The sequence below is a fragment of the Camponotus floridanus genome, unplaced genomic scaffold (genome assembly GCF_003227725.1).
Source record: "Camponotus floridanus strain SB8 unplaced genomic scaffold, Cflo_v7.5 scaffold33, whole genome shotgun sequence".
Lineage (NCBI taxonomy): Eukaryota > Metazoa > Arthropoda > Insecta > Hymenoptera > Formicidae > Camponotus > Camponotus floridanus.
Genome location: NW_020229470.1, coordinates 531,541 through 544,172, shown reverse-complemented (window position 1 = coordinate 544,172; position 12,632 = coordinate 531,541). Strand labels below are relative to the sequence as shown.

The window sequence follows — 12,632 nt, the reverse complement described above, 5'->3', positions numbered from 1 at the left end:
GCCGGGATTCTTGCTGTAAGATAGTCTCGTTAAATAACGTCACATTTTTAATACAGCATATACACGAGAACCAGAGAGAGACGTCGCCGCGATTGGCGCCTCTCACTTTACTTTTTTCGTCTGCTTATCCTCTTCTTCTCTTTCCTCTTCTTTCGTAGCTGCTCGATCTTTTGTTTTATCTTTCTCCTAGTATACATGTATACATCGCTGATATCTATCGGCGGAACAGATCTGTGAGCTGTCGGTATCTGGACAATATCTAGTATGCATAGATTAGAAAAAAGAAGATGGAGAAATGTAGGAAAGAATGTTGAAGAGCTTAGTACAGTAAGCGTACTTTTCTTTTACCCATCGTAAATTAATAACATGCAATTAGATACATTGCTGCTCTCAAGTATCAAGTTCTTCATTCAATGGTAACGCATATTCCTTCCGATTCCTTCGTCCGCAAAGACAACTTGGTCGCAATATCTCTCTTTTTCTTTTCTTTTCTTTTATTCCTTCTTCTTCTTTCCTTTTCCTTTCCTTCTACTATCATCCATCATCTGCGAGCCGCGAGTTCATGTACGGAACACGACCTTATACACTCCCGGTCCTACATTTTTTCTTTTTTTTCGTTCTTTGACCTTCACTATCTTCCCGTGCTGGGAAACATCGGTTGGCTCGAACGTGTTTAGAGTTCCCGGTCCTTGGGTGCGTTTAATTAATACGAAACGACCGGATCGACTGGTCTTGTCTCGACGCCGCCTCTCACCCCGTTTTTTTTCTCCATTCTCTTGTTCCTTTTCTCTCTTGCTAGATTACGAAAAATCTCGAATGATTATTCTTGTTTCCATTTTCATCGTTCGTCTGGTACTCAGAAATATTTCATTGCTTCATGTGTGAAATTTTCAAATATATTTCAATTAGATATTATATATTTTTTGTGTAATTTAATAATTATAAAATTAAATTAGCAGTTAAATTGTCGCATTAAACATGATTACATATGACTAATAAAATTTCATTGTTTGCAGATTCTTCAGGTAACCGCGGTAGATCTGGATACGGGAAACAATGCGAGACTGAGCTATCGTCTCCATGGTTCTGTTGCCTTTCGCATCAACTCTAACACTGGATGGATCTATCTAGCGCAGAATTTGGATCGTGAAACTCTTGATCGACATGCCTTGACGGTTCTCGCAACGGATAATGGGTCTCCCGCAGCGACCGCGAGTGCTTCAGTACTAGTGACGGTTCTGGACGATAACGACAACGATCCACATTTCGAGAGGGACTTTTACGGATTCGAATTGATTGAGAATCTTCCTTCGGGTACTCTTGTTGGTTCCGTGAGCGCCACCGATCCTGATCTCGGCAAGAACTCGCTTCTCAGATACATGGTGATTCAAGCCAACAGCAGTTTCGCTGTGGATCCTGACACAGGTATAAAAAAAAATTTTCTCAATTTTGCATCCATATTTTTCATTCTTCTTCCGTTTGCACGCCGTCAAATACCAAGGAGATATATATGAGGTTCTCATCGAAACGATGAGTTTGAGTGTTTGCGAAACCCGGGCCTGGCTTCGAGAGCCAAGCAGAGATGCCCGTGCAACTTGAAAACTCGCGAAGAAAAATATTGGCCAATCCATTTCCGAACTCGGGTTCGTCGAGATTTTGTCGAATAAGCTTGACGAGAAGTGCATTATTCTCTATTCTGATCATTCTCAAGTTGAATTCACACCGGACTTATGACTGCGTTACTTGACGACCGTGAATAAGAAATGTATAAGGAGGAACTTCCTGATTTCGTACTTCTCTCGGGGCTACAGTGACAGTGATCGATTCGCGGCGATTAACATTTCGGTTGCAGACTTAAGATTTTTTTTTTCGTCGCGATGCCTTGCTTTGCGGTATTCTGCCATACTACGCTACACGTGCAGCCGCAGGAATGCCACGAAACGGAAGCAATCTCGGTGCAATTCGTCGTGGTCGCGTCGATAATTCCGCTCTCGTCGAAATCTTATCGATCTTTTGCGCGTCATTTCTCCAACTTTATATCTCTTCCTTCTTCGTCGAAGAACGCTATCACGAACGTAATTGTACCGCCGTGTCTACCGCAGAATCTTTTATTTCTTAACCAGATATTGAATCTCGTATATCAGTCTAACGCTTAGTCGATCCGTTGTGCTCTCTTTTCCGTCCTCGCCTCGCGCTAACTTCTATCTCGCGCATCCTCGCTCGCAGCCACAGTTACTTCCTGTTTCAGACAGGTTCTTAGCCTGTTAAATAAAAATTGAACACGCCTTCGCTAGCTTCTTATTAATTCTCCGTGTCTGAATCGTCGGTATGATATTCCTTCTCTCTTTAACTTGTCTCTTCGAGTTCCTTCCAATGCGATATGATGGAGAAACGCTATAGAGTCAACGAAAGATCGATTTAGGTGCGAGAAGGAAACGCCGCGAGTGTGGGAAAAGGAAAGACTATTAATTTTCTAAATGGACCCTAGCCGTCAGCATGTAATTTACGTGTTGCTGTTGCGTCAATCCAATGACCCTTTATGCCGCGCCATTGTTGAACGATTTCGTAATCGACAAAAACATTCCTCGGACAGCGTCGTTTAAATTATTTTGAAATAGAAAAAAAAATATCATAAGATAATATTTTTAAAATATTTTTATAAATATTTTTACAAATACTAATTTTTTAAGTTTTTGATATTACTGAATGACAATTTGCTAAATTACTAGTTGGAATAACAAAAATCACCCGATCGTTGTCTCTCTTCAGGATCTTCGCATAACTCATTTTAGATTGCGGCAGTGTGTGTACGCTCTTTTCTCATGGGCATTAAAATATAATCCGGTAAGAGTGGCGCTTTCGTTTAGTCGACGTGTAACGAATCATCAGGAACGAGGCCCGAGGCTCGTCACACGCCGCGTAACGCACATGTATGCAGTGTGCCACGCAATGTGCGCGGTTTGATTGGCATGCGACACGGGAGTATTTGTGTACACGCTTGGTTCGAGGTCCGGACCCTCTCCTCTCCTTCTTTCCTCCTCGTTTCGTATCCGCCGGGCTGCCTGTTTACAGAGGTGGGACTTCTCGAGTCATTCCGACTGTGCGGATCGAGAGGCAGGCAGAAAAAAAGATGAGAGATAACGACGAGGTGGGGGCGATCGCGCTGCCGGAAGTATCAGCTGTCTTGTCATACGAATACTTCTATATTAATCCCTGCTGCACACAGTGCGAGTGCACATTGTCCGATCAACAGACTGGCGGCAGCGGAGTGAGTTGAAATTTCGCTCGGCCATTGTCCTTCGATCGCGGGCTCTCTAACCCGCGATCTCCCATTGAGAAAACCCTCGAGCGATGCCTCTTGGCTCTTTCCGCGTAGGTCGCCGCCGTAATGTCCGCTTAATGGCGCCCTTTTCTCCATTCATCCAATTAAGGGGGCCCCGCGTGTTGGCTTACAATGTCGAGAGATCGAACCCGCCGTGATTTATGGAACGGCACGTCCTTGATGAGACGCGATGAAAAGTACGGAGAATATCACCGATTGTCAGTTCGATCCGACCAGTTCCTAATATGTACCGGGTGTGATTACAGTCGCTAAACGTCCATGTCCCGCTCGACAAAGACATGATACATTTGACGATGTATTCGTCGAGCCAATGTCAAAGTCGCATTCCGCCACTTTCGCCTCTCTTCCGACGCGAGCCGCGACGTCTTCGTGCGTGGAATCTTCACTCGTCTCTCGTACATTTCAATTCGTCTCGATATGCACGCGCGATACGGCTGATTATTGCAACCTCAGGAATTTCCATGACTTATCATCCAATCAATGTTCATCTATCTATCGGATACCTGTTTACGTACCATCTGCGTCACGTAGCTTGCCCACTGGAACAGGAGCATACTCTTATTTTAGGGATGCGGTAATACTTTTAATGTTATTTTATCGTGCGTCAATTTTGCAAAAAAAAAAAAAACTTTTAATCATTTGGTCTCGTTTAACTAATATTGTTTAACTAATATCGTTCTACGTTGTAGCCTGTGTGTGTACCTAGCATGATAAATGTTGATGATAGTCAATTTATATTATAATTGAGTACAAGTGTAAAAATGGTCGATAGGATATCTTGAATTATTTAGCGATATATTTTCCAGGGGTAAACACGTCCAACGGGGTTTCCCACAGCTTTTTCTTATGCGCTGATAATTTGATACGCAGTTTTGCATTGATGATCAAATTAGAGATAAGATTGCTGCCCGGCTGGTTTGCAACTCGCGTGCGTGGTTGCCGAGCAGGTTCCGAGCTTATCCTCGCCTGAGATTTTTCCATCAGGCACGCTTCTATTCGTCGAATTGTTTGAGGAACCGACGTTGCGTCGTCCGTCACGACGCGGGTCTTCCGCCTAAGCTCGTATATCCGATCGCGGCGATGGATTCCCAAATATTGGAAGAGGCACGCGAAGACAAAAAAGTCCGCTCTTCTTACGAGCATGACGGCGAGGTCGACCATGCGGTCCCACGAGAAACTAACACGAGAAACGCATTAGCACGCGTCCTACGATATACTTCTTATTGTTCCGCGATGGTATCCTCCGGTCGGCGCGTTTGCATGTCCCCCGTCGATCGTTTGTCTTGTCGACGGCGAGGAGTACGATGTCGCCGGGGCCACGCCAGGACGGTCGTGACTAGGTACGTCGAGAATTCGTGGAGGCACGCCAGATTCCGCCTGGTGTGTCGCTGGGGACAGCAATACGGTCGTCGTTTCTCACAGATCCGTCGTACGAATTATTATCCTGATTCTTTTCCCAGATTCTGGCATAATCTGGCGGCGCGGCTAACCGCTCGCTTAATTATCCATTAATGTGTCGACTGATGCCGAGGTAAGGAGGAAACCGGGTCTCCCGACTCCACCTTTTCCCTCTTTCACCTCGCCGCGCTTTCTCGCCCGTCCCCTCCCCGCTTCCTCCTCGTTTTCTTATTCCTCGTTCCCTTCTCGTCGTCCTTCTTTCTTCCCTTGTGACCGTGTCTACTCCCCGCGATACGTAATTACGATGGAGCTTGTTACACGCACGACTACGTACGTTCCGACTAGGTACGATTATTACATGCGAAGAGAGAAAGAGAGAAGAGAAAAAAGAAAGAAGCAAGAGAGAACGGAGACGAAAAACGAAACCCCTGGCGCGACCGTGCATAGACGGTTCTTACGAGCGACGATTATCCAATTAACTGTTCTCGACGAAGAAAATTGATAAGGTCGGTCTAGCCGATCGCGAAGAGGGATGCCGGTCGATTGTACGTATTGAATTTTATGCGAACGGATATGCGAGCGTGTGCTCTTCCGCTCGCATAAAATGCGATTTCAATCGCAAGATCGGTCTCAGAGCCAGCACATAAGATCTATCAGACTCGTTCTTTTGTTGCGCGGCTATAAATATTTCGCAGCGTTCATAAATAGATGCTACCTACAACAAAGTACCGCGAGGAATTCTTAATAGATCGTTAATAATTTGTGTACCATCGGATCCAATGCTTATGAAACGTAATAAAAATAAATTGTTTCTGTTTCTTTTTACTCGTCAGGTGAGATTACCACGCGCGAGCCGCTTGATCGTGAAACGAAAGACGTTCATGAACTGGTCCTAGAGGCACGGGATCAAGGAGCACCATCGAGAGCCGCCAGGGTACCTTTGAAAGTCACAGTTTTAGACGTCAATGACAATTCGCCTGAAATCGTCGATCCTCAAGGAGATGTTGTCAGCGTTAGGGAGGAGCAACCACCGGGAACGGAAGTTGCCAAAGTGCGAGCACTGGACATGGATCTCGGTGAGAACGCTTCGGTGACCTATAGTATCTTGAAAGGTAAGAATATTGTCGTTAACGTTAGTTTAATTTATTTCGGATATATATTTCGATACACACTTGGAGAGAACGATTCCATCTCGATTACTTATTAATTGCCATGCGTGACTAATCGGTTATGCATTGCTCGTTTAATTGAAGGGACCTGCGCTTTTGCCTAGAATATATATGATTATATCTCGGTAAGAAAATATATAAATTATAATTATAGTTGTACGCGAGACCAATAATTGCGCTGCTTCGTTACGAGAATGCCGGTGTGGAGAGTCCGGAATAATAGAGAAATAGCGAGGAAGTACTTACGTGCCGGAGATTAGACAGCGCGGACTTAGTTTTTTACCTTAGGTCTTTCTTTCTCTCTTGCCTCTTGGAAGGGCGAGACTTTTTGAAACTTTAATAACCCAGCAGCAATTACAGAAACAATTATGCACGGTCTTAAAAGCAGTCGCGAGCGTTCTTGCCGAGTGTGTTATCTCTTAGAAACGTATCGTCTATAAAGAAGACGCGCGCGTCCATTCCACGCCGATTACGATCGGCATCTGATTTTCTCGATCACGTGTATCTATAGACATAGCAAGACAAACGAAAAGAAAATTTCGATCATAAGATTAAATCTTAACATCGCTTCTTCGAGGTAGCTGTACTGTCGAGGAACGATGTAATCTCTCCGTCCACGTCGAGTTCATTTCATTTCGCGCTCTATCGTGGCGTCTATTTCACGCATATATTTCTTTCTTCGAATAAATGATATATCGATATATCGAATAATTTTTCTATCTCATGTTGAGCATATTTAATTTAACTTTGCGTTAAATTTGAAAACGTCTTGAATTTTGTTCTCTTTGAATTTTTATTATTTAGAGAATATTTTTGATCGATATCTGATTCCGTTTTTCGCCTTAGACCGAGATTCAGATGGTTACAACGTCTTCACTATCGATCCGATCACGGGCATGATTAGGACCAAGGCCGTGCTCGATCACGAGGAGCGCAACGTGTACCGGGTGTCCGTAAAAGCTACTGATGCTGGGCACTTACCGCGACACAGCATCCGCGCATTACGAGTCGAAGTTTTGGCACTCGCGGATAATCGACCAACCTTCACCAGCAGCAGTCTTACCTTTAATGTGAGTATTATCGTTCTCACCATCCAGTGGAATTCATTTACTTGTCGAAATGTTTCTAATCTGCTGAAGATGCTATCGGTGTATAATTTTCTTTACAATTACTCATTAGAATATTGATATATAATTTAATTGCTTTTTTATATTACTAATTGTCGAAACTCGATATTTTACATTTAACTTTTTTTCTGATAATTTTTAAAAAATAAATAAAATAAATATTCTCATAGAATGTATGTAAATATTTATTATATTTCTCAGTTTTTATCATATTTCGAAATCTCTGTTTAGTTTTCGTTAATATATAAGTTAATATTAATAGAATTTAATATTAATTTGTAGTTAATATTAATTAGATTTTTACAAGAAATGTGAGAAATACAAAAAAAGTAGATAATTATACGGAAATTAAATAATACATGCTTAACGTATATAGGTGCGTGAAGATGCAAGTATCGGACATGAGGTGGGATCAGTGTCGGGGGCGGGTTCTGCAGGTCGCATGGCCTTCACCTTGGATTCACTGACGCCGATCAGCGAGTTTCCAGCTTTCGACGTCGATCGTAGCTCAGGCCATCTAGTGGTCGCGCATTCTCTTGATCGCGAGAACGTAAGTGAATACCACTTAGAGATTCGTGCGTTGGATACGACCTCGATCGGGAATCCTCAAAGTATCGCCGTCTCCGTGAAGATTATCATAGAGGATGCTAATGACAATGCGCCGAAATGGCCACAAGATCCGATAACTATTCGCGTGTCCGAAAAAGCGGCGATTGGCTCGACCATTTACAATCTTACGGCCAGTGATTTGGACAGCGGCTTGAACGGCGATCTCAGGTACAGTCTCGTAGATGAGTTTCCATCGAAGGGTTATTTTGCCGTGGACTCTTTGACGGGCGCTGTAACGTTAGCTAAGCAATTAGACAGAGAGGAAAGGGCGGATTACACTTTAATTCTCAAAGCATCGGACCGCGCACCACCAGGCGAGCAATTAGCATCTACAGTTACAGCGAAAATCATAGTCCTTGATCAAAATGACAACGATCCTGTCTTCGTCGCGCCGGATTCTAACGAGATAACCGTCCCATCGAATCTTTTGCTTGGTGAGTATTATATCTCGTAAGTCGTATTACAAATCTGTACATGAGATGTTTAATTAAAATTCTTGTTTTATTAGGTGCGAGCTTAGTAAGAGTCGTCGCCGTAGACAAGGATTCTGGTGACAATGGTCGAGTGTCTTATGTGATAACTTCAGGCAATGAAAAAGCATGTTTCACCGTGGGCTACGAGTCAGGCATCATAAGCCTCGCGAAGTCCGTTAAAACAACCACGAATCTCGAAATCACGGCTAATGATCACGGATCGCCGCCTCGTAAGGCGGTATTGAAGTTGAGTCTGATTCCTGTGACGACGCAGGCAAACGGACCTCCTCGGTTATTATTGCCCAATCCCATAGCCAGGATTTCCGAGAATTTGCACATTGGGGCGCCCGTACTGAACGTCGCGGGACCAATCGCGGATCAAGGTAAGAACAAAGACTTTCACCTATTTATTTATCATAATTGCTCGTACATTTTTGCCAACGAAATTAACAAAACTCAATCTACACAACGTATGGTCTGAATATAAAGTTATCATCAATTTAACGACGTCTACATTATCGAAACAGATTAAGCGATTTTCCGATTTATGATCTGAAGCAACTCGACATATAAAATACCGCACAAAGAGCAAAGCAAACAAACGTGGCTGAAACTTATCGATAGCAGGCATAACAAGCATCGAAAACAGAGGCTCCTTTTATACTTTACCCTTACTTTATCCTCATTGTTTCGATGGTGCACGCATAAAGTCGCTGCTGCACGATGCAGAAAGGACTCAATTTAGCGACGTGTATGGTGTGCACAGCTGAAATTATAATCTGCTATCTCTTGCTCTTTCGCAGGTGTCTCACTTGCATTCTGACGATCGCGATCTTTCTCTCTCTGTTTTCGATGTAGATAGTATACATCGGAGATGCCGCTCTGCACATGCCATCTACATATCACGCGCAAATCGCGTATGTACGCGCAAAGGCGAGCATAATCGTGAACACGCTCACCGCGGTTAATAGGAAAGCCCTGCTACGAAAATATCTCGAATAATTGCCTTGAATCCGGACGGGGTACCGGCATTATAGTAAATTTTATGAAATGACTCGCGCGACTCGGGCTCTCTCGAGGATCCTCGGTAACGCGTTCCATCCGGTACGTAAAACCCCGGAATACCCCGCTGCGGTGACTCCCCCCCTCTCCGTTGGTTTCTCTTCTCGATCGTTTTAAAAAGCGCGAGTCGAGGTCTCTACCGAGAAAATTCCGACGTAGCGACTTCGTCCGTCTCAGAGAATATCGACCCAGGGAACGCGTCCTCGGATTCTTCTCTCTCGGAAAACGCGATAACGAGTTTTTACAAGCGAGCTCGTTCGTATTATTTATGATACAAGTCGCATCATTTTTCGCGAGACGTGCGGCAACTCGCGCTAATTATCGTGGCGGGAATTTCACGAGTGAACATATTCATGGCATACATTAGTACTTTTGTAGCGAGGAACGTTAGGAGGTGAGTTGTGTCTTAAAGGCGCAAAATGTGAAAATAGTAAGTCGATAAATATCATAAATCGCTCATTTCAGAAATATCGATCCAACATGATCGCGCTTCGCGTATATTCGTACCAACACCTGATGAGATTTCTCATCGTATGAAGAAACTAGTGATAAGCAAAAAGCCAATTACGTCGTGTGAATGTCTGATAAACGATAGCATTCCACGCGATCGTTAAACGCACATATCCTTGAGCTCACACGTACGTATTTTGCGCATCATTTCTCCGCGCTAGATCCGCATACTTACACCCAACACGGCAGCGATCTGATCTAGCCGGTTTAAGTCTGATGAACAGTTAAACCGCGCGGAAGAGTCTGCGCTTCCCGTACGGTAAACTAGCAGCCACCGAAGCCGATGGAACATGGAATATCTCTTCTGGTTTTGCGCTTATCTATCGCGACACCGGAACAGCGCATTAACGCGCCCCGCCAAAGGATCCTACGTATCCCGAGGGACTAGTTGTATGCTAGGATATAGGAGAAGGGGGAATAGTATAGAGGGGGGGATTGCAAAGTGTATGCGCGAGCGGGTGGAGAACCAGAGGATATTAGAGAGGACGAGGCGAAACAATGGCCACGTATATCATCGTGCCGCCGGCCTGCCGCGGTACGCATAGGCAAATCACCGGGCTCCCACACCACACACCGACATCATCATACATGGCGATTCTCCGCGTGTGTACGTGTGATGCGAAGCTACGTTTCGCCGCTACCGGGCTGAAAACACGATGAAAGATGGTCACGAACGCGAGCGTGTTGCAAGTGGACGTATGTGTGTCGCGTCCCTTTGTTCTAAGTCCGCTAAAAATCCGACGAGCATGGGCTCGCTAAGTGAAATTTGAGAATCGAATGCATTAAAGTGTCCGCATTAGAATCGCGAAAATCGCGCTGCGGACGCTACGATTTTTTCGATAATATTCTATTATTAAGAATCTGCAGAAGACATTTTTTTTATGGTTGAAACATGATGATTTTTGTAAAGAATAAGTCGAATTTTATGTGTTGTTGTATAGCATATAATGAATTTTTTTATTTCGCTTTATATAGGTAACATCACCTTCACAATTCCGAAGGATGTGGCCTCGAACAAATTCACCATTGCATCTAATGGTCTAGTCACTCTTCGGGATACTCTGGATCGCGAAAAAGTTGCGCGTTATTCCGTTTCTATTCTGGCGAGATCCAGTAAACTTTTGGACATCACTACTCTGGAGGTGATTGTGATGGACGAGAACGACAACAGTCCGGAATTTCGGCCAGGTTCCTGTTACACTCTCGCTGTACCAGAAAACCAGGAAACTTCCGTGATCCACACCGTAGCTGCGACTGATCTTGATGAGGAAAAGAATGGCGAAATCTTTTACAGTATCGCAGGTGAGTTATTTTGCTGGATGCATTTAAAAATTGCAAATATAAGAATATAAGTGTTTAAGCTTTAATTTCATTCTCTTTTTCAGGCGGCAATATTGGTACCAAGTTCACTTTGAATCCAATGACCGGTGTATTGTCAATGTCAAATTTGGATCGCGAGACCGTACCCAAATATGTATTGACGATTTTGGCCAAGGACAGGGGAAGACCAAGTCGGGAAGCGCGCTGTAATCTCACTGTGATTGTGCTGGACATCAACGACAATGCTCCGATCTTCGTGCAGAATCAGTACATCGAATCTCACGCACATAACGGTTTTTCGTATGGATCGTCAAACTATCCGGCAAATTATTATCCCACCAAATATGTGACAACCATCTCGGAAGACGTTGCGCCGGACTCGAGCGTGATGTCCGTAAAGGCGACAGATCCGGATCAAGGTGTAAACGGAAAAATTACGTATGCCATCGCCGACGAGACAAGCTGGCTCTTCAGGGTCGACAACCTTACCGGTGTTATTACTACAGCTGGGTGAGTGCATACGTCGTCTGCTTTTTTACGTACACATTCTCTTTTTCCTTCTGTCATTCTCCGCCTTTTCCTTTTCCTTCTGATCTTTTCAGTTTCCTTTTCTTTCTCTTAATCTTTTTTCTTCTCTCGCTTTCTTTCCCTTTCCTTCCGTTTTGCTTTACGCGCAATCTTGGTTATCAACCGACTAATTTTATCTTGGCGTTAATTATCGCGACCTTTATTGCACATCCGATTAGGATCGCCCAGGGGAATATTAGCGGTCGGTAGTAGCGTCGTAAAGTGGGAAGTGAAGATACACACATACACAAAGAGGAACATGGAGACGAGCGAAAAAAGCTCGGCGTTCTCTACGAAGGTAGGGGAGAAAGGAAAGGAGCGGTCTAGGAACGTCGTAAAATTATAAAGTCAGTCGATGCGCTTTACGAACGACGTTCTATGGCCGATTAAACGATTCTGTATGCATAACCCGTCGACACAAACCAAGATACTCTTCCTTTTCCCCCGTCTCTCTCTCTTGTAGCCGCACGTTTGCTCTCTTGGTCCTTCGTCGTGTCTGTCCGTTCTTCTCGGTCCGTATGTGTGTCTCTTATGATTACGTGTGCAATAAACTGATACTCGAAACGTCATTAAAGCGAAGACTTTCTATGGCTTCTGTTCATCCTTCCAAACAGCAAGGTCGTGGTTTGTTAATTAATGGATCATTTCGATGCAAGCTACCGTGAACTTTGATTTAGCGAAATCTAACTCAACATAGTGTAATCATTAATTGTTTAGTATAATTTTAGACATCGTAAGAAAATTTCATTCAGAAGGAAGATCTTAATTACTAATTGTGTATGCGTGAATTTTGCAGAAGTCGAATTCATTGCTGAATTTTACAGAATATTAAATGCTTATGGATGATTGAATGATAGATGATAGTTTCATAGTAATTAAAAGACTTTCCATGCTTGATATTTTCTTTCTTTCAAAGTGACTAATAGAATATTCCTACGCTGGAAATATATATACACTTTGCTTGCCATATTAATATTACGTTAATATTAATATTAGTATTATATACTATTTATTAATATTAGTATTATATATATTATTTATTATATTAATATTA

The 12,632-nt window shown here is 43.5% G+C and overlaps 1 protein-coding gene across 4 annotated transcripts in view; it reads left to right on the top strand.

The window, feature by feature from the left end:
* The window catches only part of LOC105248839 (protein dachsous), a 307,896-nt gene that overhangs the window by 279,010 nt on the left and 16,254 nt on the right, over positions 1-12,632 (top strand). For all 4 annotated transcript variants that reach the window (XM_025410623.1, XM_025410622.1, XM_025410624.1 and 1 more), the window contains 7 exons: positions 1,017-1,425; positions 5,575-5,853; positions 6,757-6,980; positions 7,414-8,080; positions 8,155-8,502; positions 10,667-10,993; positions 11,077-11,521. In XM_025410623.1, coding sequence (XP_025266408.1) covers positions 1,017-1,425; positions 5,575-5,853; positions 6,757-6,980; positions 7,414-8,080; positions 8,155-8,502; positions 10,667-10,993; positions 11,077-11,521 — 2,699 coding nt within the window. The remainder of the gene's footprint in view (positions 1-1,016; positions 1,426-5,574; positions 5,854-6,756; positions 6,981-7,413; positions 8,081-8,154; positions 8,503-10,666; positions 10,994-11,076; positions 11,522-12,632) is intronic.